Source organism: Anabrus simplex, chromosome 3, assembly GCF_040414725.1.
Source record: "Anabrus simplex isolate iqAnaSimp1 chromosome 3, ASM4041472v1, whole genome shotgun sequence".
Lineage (NCBI taxonomy): Eukaryota > Metazoa > Arthropoda > Insecta > Orthoptera > Tettigoniidae > Anabrus > Anabrus simplex.
In genome coordinates, this window is record NC_090267.1 from 212,145,786 (window position 1) to 212,165,903 (window position 20,118).

General features: G+C 40.9%; 1 protein-coding gene across 1 annotated transcript in view; it reads left to right on the forward strand.

Moving 5' to 3' along the window:
• Nucleotides 1-241: 241 nt before the first annotated feature.
• Nucleotides 242-20,118, forward strand: part of LOC136867162 (uncharacterized) — a 41,579-nt gene continuing 21,702 nt past the window's right edge. Inside the window, exons 1-2 of the mRNA XM_067144275.2 lie at nucleotides 242-514; nucleotides 717-821. Of these exons, the coding sequence (XP_067000376.2) occupies nucleotides 293-514; nucleotides 717-821 (327 nt within the window). The 5' untranslated portion in view covers nucleotides 242-292. The remainder of the gene's footprint in view (nucleotides 515-716; nucleotides 822-20,118) is intronic.

The following is a 20,118-nucleotide window of genomic DNA, read 5'->3' on the forward strand; positions in this document are numbered from 1 at the left end:
AACGAATATATTCCTGGTTGCTGTAATACCGATACGTATACTACTAACCTTGCTCCTGGTTGACCAAAGAGGATATAAGTGTTGTGATCAAGGTTCCTGTCGCACTCGTAGAAGATAGATTGATTAATCTGTTTGCTTTTCTCTACGTTGTACCATGACGGATTGGAATAAATCCCAGGTTAAGAAGTTAATTGAGCTGTACGAACAAGTTCCATGTTTGTATGACGTCAAAAACCGAGATTATCATAATCGTGCGGCAAGAGAGAATGCTGTAGATGGAATATGCCAAGACATGCAGGTAATTCGGCCGAATACAACGCCATCAGAAGTAAGAATCAAAATCAAAAACATTAGAACACAGTATTCTAGACTAAAGAAAGAAATAAATAAATCGAAGAAATGTGGAGTGGGTCATGAGATCTACACACCAAAACTCTATTTTTTTGATCTGCTGAAATTCCTGGACCGTTTCCAGAAATGCACTCCACCTGATTTCAACATAACTTCACAGCAGGTAGGAGTTTATATTATTCTGCTTTACCACTCATATGACATACAGTAATGCAATCTGTTCGCTGTATTTATTTACAATAGGTACTCAACTTTTATTTATTTAGTATCCTACCTAATGTGTTTTATTTATTTATTTATTTATTTATTTATTTATTTATTTATTTATTTATTTATTTATTTATTTATTTATTTATTTATTTTAGATGACGGAACCCGAAGAAATTGGAAGTATTCATAATACTGAGGCTCCTAGAGAAGTCACTAATACTGAGGCTCCTAGAGAAGTCACCAATACTGAGATTTTACCTGTAAGTATTAGTGCAAGTATTTTAAAATCTTAACCTGTCACTCGGTCCTTACATACCGTAACTATTATGTATTCCATTACATTCTACAATCGCCGGGCTGAGTGGCTCAGACGGTTGAGGCGCTGGCCTTCTGACCCCAACTTGGCAGGTTCGATTCTGGCTCAGTCCGGTGGTATTTGAAGGTGCTCAAATACGTCAGCCTCGTGTCGGTAGATTTACTGGCATGTAAAAGAACTCCTGCGAGACAAAATTCTGGCATCTCAGCGTCTCCGAAAACCGTAAGAGAGTAGTTAGTGGGACGTAAAGCAAGTAACATTATTATTATTATTATTATTATTATTATTATTATTATTATTACATCCAGTAACGGCGATTGAGAATTAGAAGTGGGGGGCGGGGCAAAAAATTTAGACAGCAAACAGTACCAAGGTTTGTGAGATATAGCTGGTAGCGTTGTTTGGGGAGGGTGATATACGTCAAAACTGACAAAAAAAAAAAAAAACTACAAAGTGGTAAGTTTTTTGATGCTCTGAAACAAATTTCGACAGAAATGTTTCCAACTTGCAGTAAGTGCGGTAATAATGGTTTTGAGATTTTGATTCAATACTGTACAATAAAACGTTCACTAAAGGAACAATATTACACATGTATTACAAAAAAAATAGTGTGATTATACAATTACAAATCATTTCGTATTTGACTACACATTAAGAAACTAACGGACACTAAAGAGACTCAGACTGCCGAATACACGCTGCAAGCGGGTGAATCATACTTCAGTGTCCATGACTTTGGCAAATATATATATATATATATATATATATATATATATATATATATATATACCCCTGCTACCCTTCCTCACAGCACATGCAGTCTTCACTACTTACTGTGGCACTATACAAATCGGCCAGCCGCGACGAACGACATTTTGTGCGTGTTTTCGCTAAGAGTTTTGTTAATAATCAAAGAAAAAATAATATTATTTCACAAACATAACTACAGCACTTGGAGATAAATACCTATAATAATATTTCACAAACAGCACTACAACACTTGGAGCTAAATACCTATAATAATATTTCACAAACAGAACTACAGCCCTTGGAGATAAATACCTATAATAATATTTCACAAAAAGAACTACAACACTTGGAGCTAAATACCTATAATAATATTTCACAAACAGAACTACAGCCCTTGGAGATAAATACCTATAATAATATTTCATAAACAGAACTACAGTCCTTGGAGATAAATACCTAATAATATTATTTCAGAAACAGAACTACAGTACTTGGAGATAAATACCTAATAATAATATTCCACAAACAGAGCTGCAACACTTGGAGATAAGTAACTAATAATAATATTCCACAAACAGAACTACAGCCCTTGGAGATAAATACTTAGTATAAATATTTCACGAACAGAACTATAGCATTGCATTTGAAAGTTACTTTCTGACGTTCTTTAACAAATTAAAATACGAACTGACAATAACTGCATACATTTTTATAATTGCAAAACAATATTTCAGCTATCATTTTGTTAATGCTTCGCTCCAGCTCGAAAGTCTAAGGTGTAAGATAAAACACTATGTCCAGTGGAGAGTTAATCCGGAAACGTGCACATAACGCTGGCAGTATTTCCTCGCTGGATAGCAATTCCTATCCGCTGCCTCAGGAATTCTGTTGAAGAGGAGTCTCCAGTGAATACTGATAATTGTTTGCCAGTATCTGAAATCAGACTTGTTTGCCAATATCTGAAATCAGACTTTTAGCCCAAGGCCTCTCAAATTCCCAAAATCTCACGGGTGCAAACCGAGACGCAAGGGCTCCGTGCGTCCGGCCCCGCGGTGTAGGGGGCAATGCGTCCACCTGTCACCGGCGGCCCCGGGTTCGATTCCCGGCTCGGCCAGGGGTTTTTAATTGTAAATGATTAATATCCCTGGCCTGGAGACTGGGTGTTCGTGTCGTCCTTAACGTTCCTTTCCTCACATTCAGCACTCTACACTTCCTCCATTCCAATTACACGCAGGTTCATATCACATGGTGCAAGTAGGGGCAAAAGGTCGACGCCCCGAAATAATAGCATTAAAAGGAAAAGGGCTCCGTGCATTGTGGATCGGTCCGAATCGGTTCAACTCGGCTTGACTCGGATGGTGTAGTGTGCTGAGAGCGACGAAGCGTTTGGTGGTAGATAGCTTGTTTATCAGTGAAATAGATAAGCGCAAGACAACAACATAATCATGGAGCAACCTGTTTCGAAGGAAGCAAACACTTCCGAAAGTCTATTTCAATCGAACTGGAACTTTCGTATTTTTTTCTCAGTCGTGACGATAAAGCTTAATCTGTGGAACTATAATTACGTGATCATCAAAAATATCAATTTTTCAATACAAAGGCTTTGCTCGAATTCTACGAAAATTTGTCGAAGGAAGATTTTCCTAAGCGGCATCGAGAATCAGCTAAGTTTATTTATGGTTGGTTCCACATGCATATGTCAAAGTTTTCTTTTTTTTCTGTATTGAGTTGTACGAAAACTAGATTGCGTGCGAGTGTTTCTGATCGTAATTTAAAGAACGCTCTCAGAATTGCTGTCAGCTGATCCCTTGTTCCAAATATTACCGGTATAATTGCAAAGAAAAAGGAAAAGAAGAGCTGGAGAAGATAAATTGTCTGCTCAAACCATATTGAAAGACGAGTTTTTAACACCGGTAACATTGTCCCATAGAATTGAGTGTCTCCGCTCACCGCACATAAAAATTTCCCAGTGAGGGGAAAATCAGTGGAGAAGATGAAGAAGGCGGAGACAGGCTGAACGGGTGAGAGAGATGTAGGGAAAGAGGAGTGGGTGTTTACACTCTGGTCAACCTAGTGAAGTCGTCTCCTGCACCTTGTGCCGTGCAGTGCATGGGCGCATGCACCCTGAGAGGCCCTGTTTTAGCCTCCTGACACCACGTCCCTATCGTTTCGACTGTGAATACCACGAATATGTAGTTGTCCGTTACTGCCCTGTATTTCGCCCTTTTATTGCGCACGGCCAATTCCGCAGCAGAACCAGCAGCCTTGCAAGTGTGAGGCAAATGAGATAGTGCTAAAGTACCTATCGACACACATGCCATCCCACAGAAGACATCTGACTTTGTTCTATGGGACTAAAGTCTGACCATCAGGGCGTTTTCCGTCTGAGCGACCAATTCCAGTCGGTTCTAGGACAGAAGAGACATCGATAGATGTAAAAGCTCTTTTGATAATGTAATTAATTGACAGTGTCTTGAAAATCGACCAGCACTCTTAGGGCAACTTAAAGCATGGTGGCCAATAAATATTTTGCAACCAAGACGTGAGCTGCTTGCGATTTTAAACATGTTATCCATAAGTGTGCTCACATTGGGCGACAGAAAAGCCTTAAGCCATGACCCTGCAAGATGTCGTGTTCGATCAATTCCTGTTGGACATGACAAAATTAAAAAATCGAAAATTCGACGGGTGTTTATCATATCTCAACTTCTTTGTGAATTCAGGTATGCTGAAGGGCTCAAGTTATTGGTCATAATATTCCAGTGATATCTTGCGTCAGCCAGATGGCGTATCTCGACATTATCATCGTAATCAGAGAACAGAGACTTGATAAAGTCAGATACTCCATGAGCGGAAGCAAGAAAAGCAGGAATAGAAATATCACTTAATCTACGAATTCCAAGGCCTCCGAATCTTATTGGTAAATACGCCAGGATCCAGTTATTTTCCTCAAACGGTATCTTTATTAAAGACTCGAGGCAACTTCTTGTCAAATCATCAGCTTGAGCAAGGAACGAAGGAAATAACCATAGAGGTGTGTTAGGCAGAAAATAATTAAGTTTTGGAATTAAAATATTCTTCAATAAGAATTATGCCATGTGAGAATTGATCACTCGTAGACTATATACATCCTCATTAATAATTCTGTTAGCCTTTGCTTCGCAATTTCCTCCATGGCCTCAAATGTAAGTGTTGATCCAAGTAAGGATAGACTGGAATTTGTTGTAACGTGAATACAGGGAACAATGCCTTGAAATGCAGGAACTGTTGTCTCATCTCTCGCGGAACAGATGTAGATTTCACATTTATGCGGATTTACTTCCAAACCGATGTTTTTACACGCAGTGACAATTTTATTTAGATTCATAAGAGCCGTATTAGGATCACCGCCGATGGTTCCATCATCCAAATAAAATAAGTAACGAGGGCTGTTCAAGTCTGCGATGATAGGCTGGGGTACAAGACTAAAAAGTAATGGTCCTGTTGGATCACCTTGCTGTACCCCAGACTGTGACGAAATGATATGAGACCCAAAATACAAGTTAGAAGGATTTCTATAAGCTTGCCACAGGAAAGCATAAAGTTCAGGAATTCTATCTTGTACTGCATGTAACATGGAATCTCTATCAATGGTGTTAAATGCATTTCTGAAGTCTATTTTTACTAACATTTTATCCGATGTAGCATTTAAATGCAGGAAAGTTCATGCAAAATGAATAATAGTTTCACAGCCCTTTGGAATACCAAAGCCAAGTCGGTGAGGATAGAAATACAGGCTAATGGTCCCCTTCACTGCCCATACAAGATAATTTAGCAACCAGCTTTCGAAAGGTGTTCCTAATAGCGATAGGTCGAACGCCTCCGTCAAGTTTCTGAAAGGCAATTAAAGAAAATGAAGGAAGAAATTGGTTGATGAGACAACAGGACTTGTACAAATTGCTTTTCTTTTAAATAAATCCTATAATTCCTAGTTTCAGCCGGCTAAAATGGAATAATGATTCCTACAAAAATTGGAGGAGGGGGCGACAGCTCCCTCTCGCCCCCCCCCCTAACCTAATCACCGCTACTGATTACAGCCTACAATCTCAGAGAAGCTGGGAAACGTATGACTTGAGTTTAGGTGTAGCGCTATTTCCCTATCTGCTTGTAGATGGTCGCTACGAATTCTTCAGTATTTCAAGAATTTCATAGACAGTATATTGGTTAATTCAATCTAGAGTCTTGGGGCAACTTTTGGACTTGTGTGAAGAAACAGCTTACATTCTGTATGTGTGTAGCTAAAAACATTCAAATCTGGGAATGGGATAGGTGTTTCAAATTATGTGCTGGATTTATTGAACGGGCCCAGGTCGCCACATTTTGAGTACCGGTACGCAAAGTTCGCCAAAACGTAATGCTTAATACTATGCAGAACCCAAGATAATTTCCTTACAAATGCAATGTTCACATAAACACATTCCAAAATGTTAAATTCAGCTCCAAGCACAGAGAAAATAGGGTAAGTACCGTACAGTGTACATGCAGTACCTAGGCTTAGTATTACCTCCGCAGCGAACAGGGACGGTGCGACAAGTGCAGGCAGCATTTGCATAATGGGAAACTTTTCTCCAAAGCGATGCTCTATAGTTTTAATGGACTTGAAAGGTTCCTGAAAGTCTAAATTACCGGTACCCCTTGAGATGAAGCCCAGCGAAAATGTTGCGGAAAATTCCGATATATTCACTTCAATACACGAACTTCTGCTCCAGTCCCACTTCTACTCCGACTACGTAGGTAACGTGATTGTACATAATTCGCTAGTGTTGATTCATTCTCGGTACTCCCCCTCGCCAGAAACTAGTCGTAAAATTTGGCTGACCTACATGCATTTTATTTTATTCCTCATCCTTGTGGTCCATGGCAATCGTAGCAAACGGCGATGCCTTCCAGGGCAGGATGATCACAGTGACCTAAGATAATAGCCGAACACCTTTTGTTTCTTTGGATGATTTTAGATCGTTCCTGATTCCTTTAACCTGAAAGAAGAAGTGAAATGTCATGTAATGAGAAATAAGCCGAGGGATGAGTTCCATTGCATCTGGACACATCACCTCAACGTTCATTTCACTAATGTTTTCCAAACAGTCATAGACGACAAATAATTATTTCTGTTTGAAGGGACATTTTCACTACAATTTCAGATGGGTGAGTTAAGTACGACTGCCTTTAATCTTTCAGTTTTGTGAATGTTGATCACAGATTTCTACATCAGGGATCTACTGCCAATTATGCTAATAAAGAAGTCACAAGCTGTAACTTCTCCCACTTTACGGATGATATAACCAGATATATATTTCACAAGATACTCTCTTGCCAGGTTCACATTTTTTTTTTTTTTTTAAGAATTGGTTTTACGTCGCACTGACACAGATAGTTCTTATGGCGACGATGCGATAGGAAATGCCTAGGAATGGGAAGAAAGCGACCGTGGCCTTAATTAGGTACAGCCTGGTGTGAAAATGGGAAACCACGGAAAACCATCTTCAGGGCTGCCGACAGTTGGGCTCGAACCCACTATCTTCTGGATGCAAGCTCACAACTGCGCGCCCCTAACCGCACGGCCAACTCGCCCGGTCACAATGTTTACAAGAGACGCTTCACTTTCTCAGTTTTGAAACGCGGCGTTAGAATTGGTATAAAGGACCCATGCTGCTCCGCAGCATTCGTTATAAATGAGGAAATTGCTCCATGCGTTGCCCGGATACTTTTAAAAAATGTTGCTCGGATACTTTAAAAAAATGTTTAACATTTAGGTTTTATATTACCTGTTAATTATGTGTCAGGTGAATTTGTGTAGATTTCTTTATTGTGACGTTGATTATTTTTGCGAACTATTTTGTAATTTTAGAGTTATTGTTGTGTGTTTACTTTAAGGCCGCTATTAGCCGTGGGCGACTAGTGTTGCCAGAGGATTTAAGTACCGGGCGATCAGTGGCGCAACTTGTGAATAATTGCTCGGTTCATACCGGGGAATAGTCAGTTGAGAGAATGGCATCCTACGAAGAAATTCTTCTTGCTCTTCTATTAAAAAAGAAAAACCGAAGGGTTAGGAAAGTGCGGAAACATCCTGTATTTGTTTCTCGGCTGACTAGAGGATTAACATTGTTTTACGATCTAAATGAGGATGACAGTAAATTTTTCAATTACCTGCGCATGTCAAGGTCGTCATTTTACGAATTACTTGGCCACATAAAAGAAGAAATAACGGGAAACGACACAGGACTAAACAAGTGTTTCCCAGTTGAGCTGTAATTCACTAATATAAATGTAAACGATTATAGAATTTTTATGGGTATTACATATTTCCACATAAGAGTAGTAAATATTTTATGATACTCACATACCGGGCGAGTTGGCCGTGCGGTAAGGAATGCGCAACTGTGAGCTTGCATCCAGGAGATAGTGGGTTCGAATCCCACGTCGGCAGCCCTGAAGATGGGTTTTCCGTGGTTTCCCATTTTCACACCAGGCAAATTCTAGGGCTGTGCCTTAATTAAGGCCACAGACGCTTCCTTCCAACTCCTGGCCCTTTCCTATCCCATCGTCGCCATAAGACCTATCTATGTCGGTGCGACGTAAAGCCACTAGCAAAAAAATTATAATACTCACCGAGAGTATTCTTCTCGCCTACGGGTTTTGCTTCGAATTCTGGGAAAAAGTTCTTTAAAATGCTGTTCCAAGAATTCATTGTTTCTACTTTGTCAGGGTAAGCTTCAGTTCTGAAATTCCAAGTGACGGGTTTACATTCTACCTCAAAAATGGTTTTCAGTATTTGTTTGACTTTTAAATAATTTTGCCATCTCGTTCATTTGCTGTTGTAGTTTATTTGATGTCTCCATGTTCAATAAATAAACTACCACAATAAGTAAAATATTCACTCTACCACAGCACGAGACCAAACAAGGTAATGAACAAAGACTCTAATATTGAAGACTTTAATAATGAAGAAAGATAATGGTTAGGTGGATCGCTGACTCAATTGCGTTCCATCGTCCGCATTACGTCAAGCTGGTGTGAGAACACGAACTTGATTGACGTTTCCGTATGCGCGGGGAGGTCTACCGGGTACAGTGACTCTATATGTACACTGTGGCCAAGGCCAGTCCAGCCGCCATGTTTTAGCCAAGTACTCAATCAGCTGATAGATGAAGGAGAGTGATATTATTATTATTATTTCAATAAAGAATAGACTAGGTCAATGTTTTAAAATGTTATATATTTTGCTTATGCTGTATGTATATAGGCCTATCAGTATTTGTTATATTCAGAGCCTGACTACCTGTCGTAAGACTTCAAAATTTAGAGTTATACGTGGTATAGGCCTACAAGTCACAATTATTGAAGAGGTTAGAAATTCTACGCTGGTAGCTAGGCCTATCATAACATTTATATTATAATACATGTGGCGTAAAATAGTATAGTCTTTGTCTTAAATAGTGTATGTGATGACTGTAAAGTTAGCCTACATTTAATTTTTTTTTCTATTTGCTTTACGTCGCACCGGCACAGATAGCTCTTATGGCGACGATGGGACAGGAAAGGCCTAGGAATCGTAAGGAAGCGGCAGTGGCCTTAATTAAGGTACAGCCCCAGCATTTGCCTGGTGTGAAAATGGGAAACCACGGAAAACCATCTTCAGGGCCCAGTCGTCTGTGAGACAGTGAGCTGAGCGGATGTGCTGAGTGGAGCGCGGAGCAATGGGTATCACGTTGACACAATATAGGATAGCGATCGGCAGATGGAACTGTAAAAAGGGAAGCAGAATGGAAACAAGAATGGAGTTAAAGGGTGAAAAATGGAAGATGGTGGCTACGTTACTGGTGGCGGCGGTGGTGATGGTGTTGCTGATAATAGGAGGAGTAGAGATTAATCCCGGCCCAGGTCCAGTAGGTTCCATTGGATGGGAAGAGTACGAGGCGATTAGAGAGATGATAAGAGAGGCTTGTCAGACGGAGCAAATAAAAGAAATGTTCCGAGAGTTATCCAGGGAATTTATGGACCTAAAATTGAGTGTCAAAGAAGATGTAAAGAAGATTTTGGAAGAGGAAGGGTGTAATAAAGATGAATTAGACCTATTGAAGCAGAAGGTAAGAAGCCTGGAGTGGGACCTGAGAGAAACGAAGAGAGCAGTCGAGAAGAGTTTACAAGAAAACGTAAGAAAAAATATCTTCATATACGGTGTCCAAGAAAAAGAAAGAGAGTCTAAAGTTGAACTAGTGTACAAAGTGGTAGAAGTTATCCAGAACAGGATGAAGATCAACTTCAGTGAAGTTGATATTGACGATGTACAGCGTGTGGGGAGAGTGAAAGGTAAGAGACCAATTAGAGTGAAATTACTATCGACACTGATGGCGGACATTGTAATAAGAAATTCGAGTAATCTGAAAGGAGAGAAAGTGTGGATAAAACGGGAGATGGACAGGGAAGCCATAGAGAAGAACAGAATTCTGAATAAACATTTAAGAGAGGCAAGAAAACAAGGTCTTAAGGCACATATTAGAGGGCAGCAGCTGGTGGTTGGAAACGGAAGGTGGAATCGAGTGTGGGGGCGGGAAGGCTGAAAAAACTTGATGAAGAACACCAACAGCAGCAGAACGTGTCCTTGGCAACAGGGGAAGTAGCAAGGAAGGTCAGTGACGTAGAAAGGAGTGATATTACGGAAGTGAGCGAAGTCCACATCACATCAGGTGCGGGAAGTAGGGATGTGCTGAACAGCAGTGCCAGCAACCAGGTGGGCGGAAATGGAGAGTCCTTGAAGAGTCATCACAACACAGAGATGGAGGAAGCAAGTAATGAGCCACAACTGGTGAGGAGTACAGTGAAAATTGTGAATGAAGGTAACAGTAGGCAGGGTAAGAATGCATCCTCTCCGAGTAAAAGGAACACAGAAAATAAAATGGAAAAAAGACAGGCGCTAAATAAGGAAAGATCATTTTGAAAGATCTGTGGGGAAAGAAAAAAGGCGTAGGTATGGAGAAAGGGAAGGATGACGGGAGAAAAGAGAACGAGGAGAGATCTGGAGAAGACTCACAGGGAAGAGTGACAAGGAGTAGAGATGGAAATGGAGAAGCACAGGTGCAAAGAGTGGGAGGGAATAAATAACTAGAGATGGCGATAGGGTTGTGGAATATTGAGGGGTTGATGGGGAAGATAGGGAATAAAGAATTGGAGAAAACAGTAAAGGAGTATGAGATTATTGCCCTAGTAGAGACGTGGTTAGGAAAAGGGATAGAAATTGAATGGGATGGGTATAGAGTAGTCAACGTGATAAAAGAAAAAAGGGGGAGAATGGGAAGAAATCCGGGTGGGATAACAGTTTTAATAAAAATGAGTTAGTAGAGTGAGTAGAGAGAATACAGAATGAGGTAGAAGGGGTGGTATGGCTGAGAATTAAAATGGGAAATGATGCGAAGGAGGCAATTTGCCTGGCTCTATTATACAACCATCCTAAAGACTCAACTTATGCTAATAAAACATTTTTTGAAGAACTGATTGAAGAAATAAACAAAATGAAAGGATTATATGTGGAAGATGGAATGATATTGTTAGGGGATTGGAATGCAAGAGTGAGTAATAGGGTACCCGATTATGGGAGAGAGGATAAGGAAGTGAGTGAATACAGAAGAAATAGTAAAGACAAAGATATAAATAGCTATGGGGTAAGATTATTAGAGTTATGTGCTATAGAAAAATTATATATTTTAAATGGATGGATGAAGGGAGATAGTAATGGTGAACTGACATTCATCTCATCGAAGGGCGGGAGTGTAGTAGATATAGGAGTTAGCACGGAAATAGCTCTAAAGAAGATAATAAGTTTTGAGGTGACAGAATGTGTGATAACAGAACATATGCCCATCAAGATAAAATTAAGGGGGGAGTATGATGGAGTGAAGAGAAGGGTAGGAAAAAGAGATAGGTATAAGGAGGGATGGAAGTACATTTGGAATGATACCACGATCGAGAGATTGAGAACAGAGTTAAAAGAGAGTGAAGAAAGTATAAGGGTTGAAAGTGAAAGGATGTTGGAAGGAGGGGATGTGGATGAAGTTTTAAAACTAATAGAACGCCCAGTATGGAAGGTGGGTAAGAAAGTGAGAATAAGGGAAGAGATAGACAGAAACATAGGCGCGGGGTGGTTTGATGAAGAGTGTAAGAGGAAACGAATGGTTGTAATGACAGCTCTAGCGGACTTCAAGAAAGGAGGGGAGCAAGGGAAAAGAGAGGATTATTGTAAATTAAGAAGAGATTACAAGAAGTTACTAAATGAGAAAAAAAAGTGCCGGAAAGAGGCGGAAGCTGAGAGAGTGAACAGGTATTGCAAAGAGAAAAGATTTGATAGGGTTTGGGAAACTATAAATAAGATAAAGAGAACTAGATCGACAGGGGGAGGAACAATGATAACAGAAAATGAGTGGATAGGATATTTTGCAGAGCTTTTGGGTGGGAGGGGAGAAGGTCAGGGGGGTATGGAAAGGACGTATATTGTAAAGGAAGTACAAACAGGAGTACAGTTACTAGATGAGGAGATAACAAGTCAGGAAATAGTTAGGGTGTTAAGTAAAGTAAAAACCAAAACAGCGGGTGGGGCAAATGGTATTACTAACAGGATATGGAAGGAAGTAGGAGCAAATGAAGTAATGTTGAAAGTGATGGTAATTTTTTTTAACAAGATATGGGAAACGAATAAATTCCCTAGCGAGTGGAGAAAAGGAGTACTTTGTCCTATATATAAGAACAAAGGAAGTCGAAGTGATCCAAACAACTATAGAGGAATAACACTCCTGGACTCGCTGTCGAAGGTATATACAGGAATTTTAGCTAATAGGATTATAAATTGGGCAGAGAAATATGGAAGGATTTCGGACTATCAAAATGGATTTCGTAAAGAGAAAAATACTGTGGATAATATATGGATTTTGGATACTTTAATTACGAAATATGTGAAAATAGCAGGGAAGAGATTATATGTAGCAGCAGTAGATTTAGAGAAAGCCTTCGATGCAGTGAATAGAGAGGCGTTATTTACTAGATTAAGAGAGGTTGGGTTATCGGAAAAAATGAGGATGGCAATAGAAGGAATATATGAGAAAGTATTGGTGATGATTAAACTAAAAGGGGGTGGGTTGAGTAAGTGTATGGAATCGAAAAGGGGTGTGAGGCAGGGTTGTAAGCTATCACCCATATTATTTCTACTGTTTATAAATAATATATTGGATAGACATGGAGGCGAGAGATGGCAATGCCCTTGGATTGGGAAGAGGGAGATACCGGGGCTGCTATTTGCAGACGATTTATTGATCTTGGCATTAACAGCAAAGGGGTTGCAGGAAGGACTAAATGAGGTAGTGGAATATACTAGAAGATGGGCACTCAAGATAAATGTACGGAAGACGCAGATAATGATATGTAGGAAGAGGAAAGCCAAAAAAGAAATTCTGGACAGTCGAGCAGCAAGAAATCAGACCAGAAAAAAATGGAGTATTTAGGAGTTATAATTAGTAGTAACGGCACGTGGGAAAATCAGATTAGAAGAGCCAGATATAAAGGGAGGGGAGCACTGGCAGTAGTGGGGATATTAGAAAATAAATTTCCGGATATAAAGTACAAAATACAGAGATTGGTGTTCCAATCAATGGTCAAAGGAAAAATGTTATATGGGGTAGAAATATGGGGATTAGAGGAAAATAGAAAAGAACTAAACCAGGTGGTGGCGAAATTTAGTAAGATTATTATGGGAGTCCCAAACTGTACTGCAAATGTGGGGGCTAGATTAGTATGTAAAGAATCGATAGACACTACTATAGCCAAGAGGGTGATGAAGTATTGGATGAGATTGGAAGAAGGGAAGGGAGGGGATTTAGTACAAGACACATATAGGTTCCAGAAAAATATGGAGAACGAGAGGTATTGGGTAAATAAGTGCAAAAATAAATTACGAAAACTGGGGTTAGGAGATATAGGATATGAGAGGTGGAGAGAGAAGAAAGAATGGGTATGGAGAAGGGTTATAAGGAGAGTTGCCGATATAGAGAGACAGAGTTTAATAATGGAATGTAGAGAAAGAGCCTCACTATCAGTATTTAATAAATTGTTAGAAATCATGAACCCGAAAATCGAAGTGGAGGACCGGAAGGGCAAGAGAGGTCTATACTGGTGGATTTTTGGAACTCCTACAAACAGAGGGTGGATAGGTACAGAAAATGCAGGTAGATGTATTCTGTGTGGAGAAAAATGGTCGGACCTACATATATTCATCGAATGTAGGGAGTTAGAAGAGTTGAAAAAGAAAGCGTTGAGTAAAAAAGAGATAGAAAAAGTAGAAAAAATTGAAAAGATGACGGTTTGGCTGGCCAGAGAATGGGGAAGAGGAACAAATATTTCGAAATATTTAAATATGGTTAGAATGAGATTTATAAAGAAATTAAGAGAATAAGGGGTAAAAGAGGGTTACAGAGGAAGGAGAGGAAGGAGGTAGACGAAACTGCTAGGTTATATAAAAATTGAAGACAATAAGAGGAGTTTGAAGTACAATCTGATTGTATGATGAAAAGAAGATTTGTATATATTTGGAGAGGATTGCATGTGTGAGAGAACGGAGGTGGTAGTTAATGTTAGAAAAAAATAAATAATAAAGCAACGAGGGATGTATGTAAGAGGAACTGTTGGACTGTTTAGAAACGGAAATAAGCGGAAGAAAGAGAAGGAATAAGGGAAAGCCAGGTTTGATTGTTGGCAATTCGATGGTTTAAGATGTAAGTTAAAAAAAAAATTAGAGAGTAGTTTTTAGTTTTAGTCTAAGACTCGTAGGAGCTATAGAATTGTCAACAAATACATTTGTAAACAGTGTTAGAATATGAATGATAGGGTTAGTGGACAAGAAAAGGTGTTTGGATTACATAATAGTAGATAATTTTAAACTCTGGCTTAAAAAAAAATTAATAAGTAATGAGTGGTCGTGAGGAAGAGGAACTGTTGGACTGTTTAGAGATGGAAAGGATTGATAAGTGATGTGAGGAAACAAGGAAAAGACAGATTTGTTTTGTGGCAATTCCGTGGTTTAATATGTAAGTTAAACTATTTAAAAAAATGCAATTAGGAAGTAGCTTTAGTCTAAGAGACGCAAGAATAAGAAAGAAAAGCGATGAGCAAGGAACTGGAAATTGTCAACAAGTGCGTTTGTATATAGTGTATAAATATTAACTATATGGTATAGTGGAAAGTAGACAGTAGTTAGCGAATAAGTATTATAAGAGAGATGGACAGAGGCAAGGAAGAGTAAGAGGGGAAGATTTGGGATGGAAGGGGGGAGGGGTATAAGAGACAGACGGGTGGGATGGTACAGTCCCATCCCTAGGTGAAAGAGGAAACATGTCCGCTCACAGAATAACAAGTGAATCAAGATGGTGGCAGTAAGACGACACGATTATAGGCGGAGCAGTAGATAAATGCGTGACGGATCGTATGATGGACCGGAAACCGCCTCTACGATTCGCCACGTAAGATGAGGAGAGAAGTACGAGTTATAGGTGGGGGTAATATCTAACCCGGGAGGAGTGGCTGATAGCGGCCAGGGTGGGATGGCTCTCTCCTCACAGGGAATGCCGCATGCAGCCGAGGTTTTTTTTATGATTAGTTAGCTGTAGAGAGTAGATAGGGGATGCCCTTACATGCGGAGGAGTTCCTCGCATACCAGAGGCATCTCAATAGTTTTAGACAAGTTGGTGCAGTGTTAGGCTGGATTCCGCCGACATTGACACCACTAAATAAGTAGAGTAGATAGTAATTGTATTGTTTGGTTTATATTATTTTGTGCGGTTTTTTTGGGTTCTTAGTTAATAGTTTTAGTGTAGATAGTTAGAGCTTTATATTATATATAATAGTATGTTAGTTTATATTGTTTTGTTTTGTTTGGTTTTTTGGGTTCATGTGTATTTTATGCTCTTTATTGTCTGTAACCGATGGTGCAAACTAGGGTGGCAATAAAGAGTTATCTATTCTATTCTATTCAACCATCTTCAGGGCTGCCGACAATGGGGTTCGGACCCACTATCTCCCGGATGCAAGCTGACATCTGCACGACCCTAACCGCACGGCCAACTCGCCCGGTCATTTAAATTTAAGAAAATTTTAACATTACTATATAGCAGGTTACATAGTTTTACATATCAGAATATACAACGCAGTATCATAAATAATAGTATAGAAATGTACATTTTATATATGACTTGTCAGTATGTATATAATCTGAACACACGCAGAAGATAGAAAATAATATCACTAGTTAACCGATGGGTAGACAAAATAGTGTTTCCTAGCTCCACATTTATGTTAACGTAATATAAGTTAACATAATATACTGTACCATTTTACTCGTGGTACTAATAGAAATAATAGCGAAAACCTGCTACTCATTAGTGGCGAAAACAAGCAACTGCCATGGTCTTCGCGTTGTGTATAGTTGTTTCGCGTTGTGTATAGTTGTCCTTTAATGATGGCTACGGTTCGATCCCCGCAACGAGGAATTAAATATCAGTATCACTATACAATAGGCCTATCGTTTGAGAAAATACTACTTGTTGTTCGGTGAAAACAAGCAGTTGTTATGGTCCCGGAGTACTTGTATTCAGGACTCAATTATCGACCACCCGCTGTTCGATTTCCGTGATGTGCGACTAATTTATGTGTCCCGGTTCGGTTAGTACTGGTAGATATCCGCTGTATTTTAAACATTATACACTGACTGACAGAGCAAATGCAACACCAAGAAGGAGTGGTTCGAAAGGGATGAAAGTTGGGGAAAAAACAGAGACGGCACGGACGAATAATTGATGTTTATTTCAAACCGATATGCAGGTTACACAATGCGCACGGTATCGACTCAGTAGGATGTAGGACCACCGCGAGCGGTGATGCACGCAGAAACACGTCGAGGTACAGAGTCAATAAGAGTGCGGATGGTGTCCTGAGGGATGGTTCTCCATTCTCTGTCAACCATTTGCCACAGTTGGTCGTCCGTACGAGGCTGGGGCAGAGTTTGCAAACGGCGTCCAATGAGATCCCACACGTGTTCGATTGGTGAGAGATCCGGAGAGTACGCTGGCCACGGAAGCATCTGTACACCTCGTAGAGCCTGTTGGGAGATGCAAGCAGTGTGTGGGCGGGCATTATCCTGCTGAAACAGAGCATTGGGCAGCCCCTGAAGGTACGGGAGTGCCACCGGCCGCAGCACATGCTGCACGTAGCGGTGGGCATTTAACGTGCCTTGAATACGCACTAGAGGTGACGTGGAATCATACGCAATAGCGCCCCAAACCATGATGCCGCGTTGTCTAGCGGTAGGGCGCTCCACAGTTACTGCCGGATTTGACCTTTCTCCACGCCGACGCCACACTCGTCTGCGGTGACTATCACTGACAGAACAGAAGCGTGACTCATCGGAGAACACGACGTTCCGCCATTCCCTCATCCAAGTCGCTCTAGCCCGGCACCATGCCAGGCGTGCACGTCTATGCTGTGGAGTCAATGGTAGTCTTCTGAGCGGACGCCGGGAGTGCAGGCCTCCTTCAACCAATCGACGGGAAATTGTTCTGGTCGATATTGGAACAGCCAGGGTGTCTTGCACATGCTGAAGAATGGCGGTTGACGTGGCGTGCGGGGCTGCCACCGCTTGGCGGCGGATGCGCCGATCCTCGCGTGCTGACGTCACTCGGGCTGCGCCTGGACCCTTCACACGTGCCACATGTCCCTGCGCCAACCATCTTCGCCACAGGCGCTGCACCGTGGACACATCCCTATGGGTATCGGCTGCGATTTGACGAAGCGACCAACCTGCCCTTCTCAGCCCGATCACCATACCCCTCGTAAAGTCGTCTGTCTGCTGAAAATGCCTCCGTTGACGGCGGCCTGGCATTCTTAGCTATACACGTGTCCTGTGGCACACGACAGCACGTTCTACAATGACTGTTGGCTGAGAAATCACGGTACGAAGTGGACCATTCGCCAACGCCGTGTCCCATTTATCGTTGGGTACGTGCGCAGCACAGCGGCGCATTTCACATCATGAGCATACCTCAGTGACGTCAGTCTACCCTGCAATTGGCATAAAGTTCTGACCACTCCTCCTTGGTGTTGCATTTGCTCTGTCAGTCAGTGTATTTGCTACTATCGGTTTTGCTAATGCATTGTTATCACTGTTATCAATACCTTCTTCTTTTTCTACCGTTCTTCCTACAACTGTGGGGTTGTGGATGGGAACTGCGTCACACATATGGGTTTGGTCCTGCTTAACGGCCGGATGCTATTCCTGACGCAAATCGTATATAGAGGGATGTAATCACTATTGCGTGTTTCTGTGGTGATTCGTAGTGTGGTATGTTGTCTGAGTATGAAGAGGAGAGTGTTGGTACAAACGTAAACTCCCAGTCCCCAAGCCCGAGCTATTAAAATGCCCCACCCGGCCGGGAATCGAACCCGGGACACTCTGAACCGAAGGGAAGTACGCTGACAATTCAACCACGGAGTCGGACTATTATTGTTATCATTATAATGTATGGGAGAACTCAACTGGATGCTAGGCGGCAGTTATAATCACGTCCTTTAATAGATAAATAGCCATAAAAGTTTGAATTCGAGAATGTATCAATCATAATACCTCATACGGTGAAAATGAATGAGACAGTGAAGTGACCTTTCCTGTAAGTTTTGTTAAGTACAGGTTTCATATAAAACAGATTTTTTCGGGGATAGTCTACTTGAAAATTTGTGAAAAATAATACCCATATAATCGTGAAAATCTCTTATTTTCCTTACATGGTAAAATCGCACAAAACGTAAAATGTCGGAAATTATATTCTAAACAACTTTCCTTATGTGCAGGTTTTCGATACGGCGAACATTAACGGAGAAATCTGACATTTACTGTCTTGGCCTCTATAAAATTACTAACCCATTTTGTTATTATTGTTACCATTATAATGCTTGAAACAACTCTACTCGGTGTTGGGAGCGTCTTATAACGTGCTGAAAACAAGCAATTGATTAATTTCATTTTAAAAACCTTTCCTGATCTGTTTCTGCAACCATAAGCATAACAGCCTGGCGTAATTCTTCAAACCTCAGACCTCAGAAATACGTAAATTCACACACATTTCTTTACTAAATAATCTTCCGTGTTTAATAAGAACATATTTTCGGTGTATTAAGGTTAAAAGAGGTAGCCTGTACTTCGCTGAAATTGAATAATGAGTTATCTTACCCTGTGCTGAATAGACACGTTTAAATCAGCTGACGGGACATTTGGCTAAAACATGGCGGAGCCAATCAGAATGAAGCACTCGTTGGCCACACTGTACATATAGAATCACTGTAGTATCGGGCGACTAGTTGCGCCACTAGTCGCCCACGGCTAATAGGCTACATTTTAATGCAATGCCCCGTCACGCAGTTGAGCAACTAAAAGTCGCCAGAGCAGTTGCCGGCTCAGATGATGGCCGGCAACTAGTTGCTCATTTGCGCCACTAGTCGCCCGCTGCTAATAGGCTCCATTTGATCCAATGGTCCGTGACTCGCCAGAGCAACTAGTTGCGCCACTAGTCGCCCACGGCTAATAGCGGCCTAAAGTTTAGATTATTTTGTTTCTCATGGAAGTTTGTCCTTGTTGCAGTCCATATTGTCTGGGAAGTAGACGATTTTTTCAGACAAATAATAAAAATATGTGATAATTGTATGTATTTACGCATCACGTTTTAGATACGATGTAATTGGGACTGTCACCAATAGCCTAGATATCTCGAGAACTGTGGATTCAGCACTAATCTTAGTCATTTTGGACATTCCATTTTTCAACCCTTCTGAACCCCATACCCATAGAGGCTTAAATTGCACTTAGTTGACATCCAGAATGCCCCACTTCATCTCAGCGACTCCAGAAAGTATGGATTCGACACCGATATTGGTCGTTTTCGATGATTTTTTTCATGTCACTCCCTCCCAACTTCCAACGGTAGAGGTTTTTTACCCAACGTCATTTTTCTCCAAGTTTGGTTGAGAGCTATGCTAGAACATACACACATACATCCATAATTTCGGTCTTTTGGACATTTTCTTTTCCACCCCTTTTCACGCCCCCATGCCGATGGAGTCTTAAACGGCATCCGGAGTGTCACTATTTATCCCGGCGACCCTGAAAACTATGGATTCGACAGTAATATTGCTCGTTTTCATGTCACTCCCTCCCAAGCCCCAACCGTATGGGTGCTAGAGGTGTCTTGCTCCCACAGTATTTTTCACCAGTTAGTAAGTCACATGTGTACCAAGTTTGGTTGAGAGCTATTCTGAAACACACATATATTCATAACCTCTGTCATTTTGGACATTTTCTTGTTCTCCCTTTTCCACCTCCAATGCTGATGGAGACTTAAACGGCATCCGGAGTGTTACTACTCATCTCA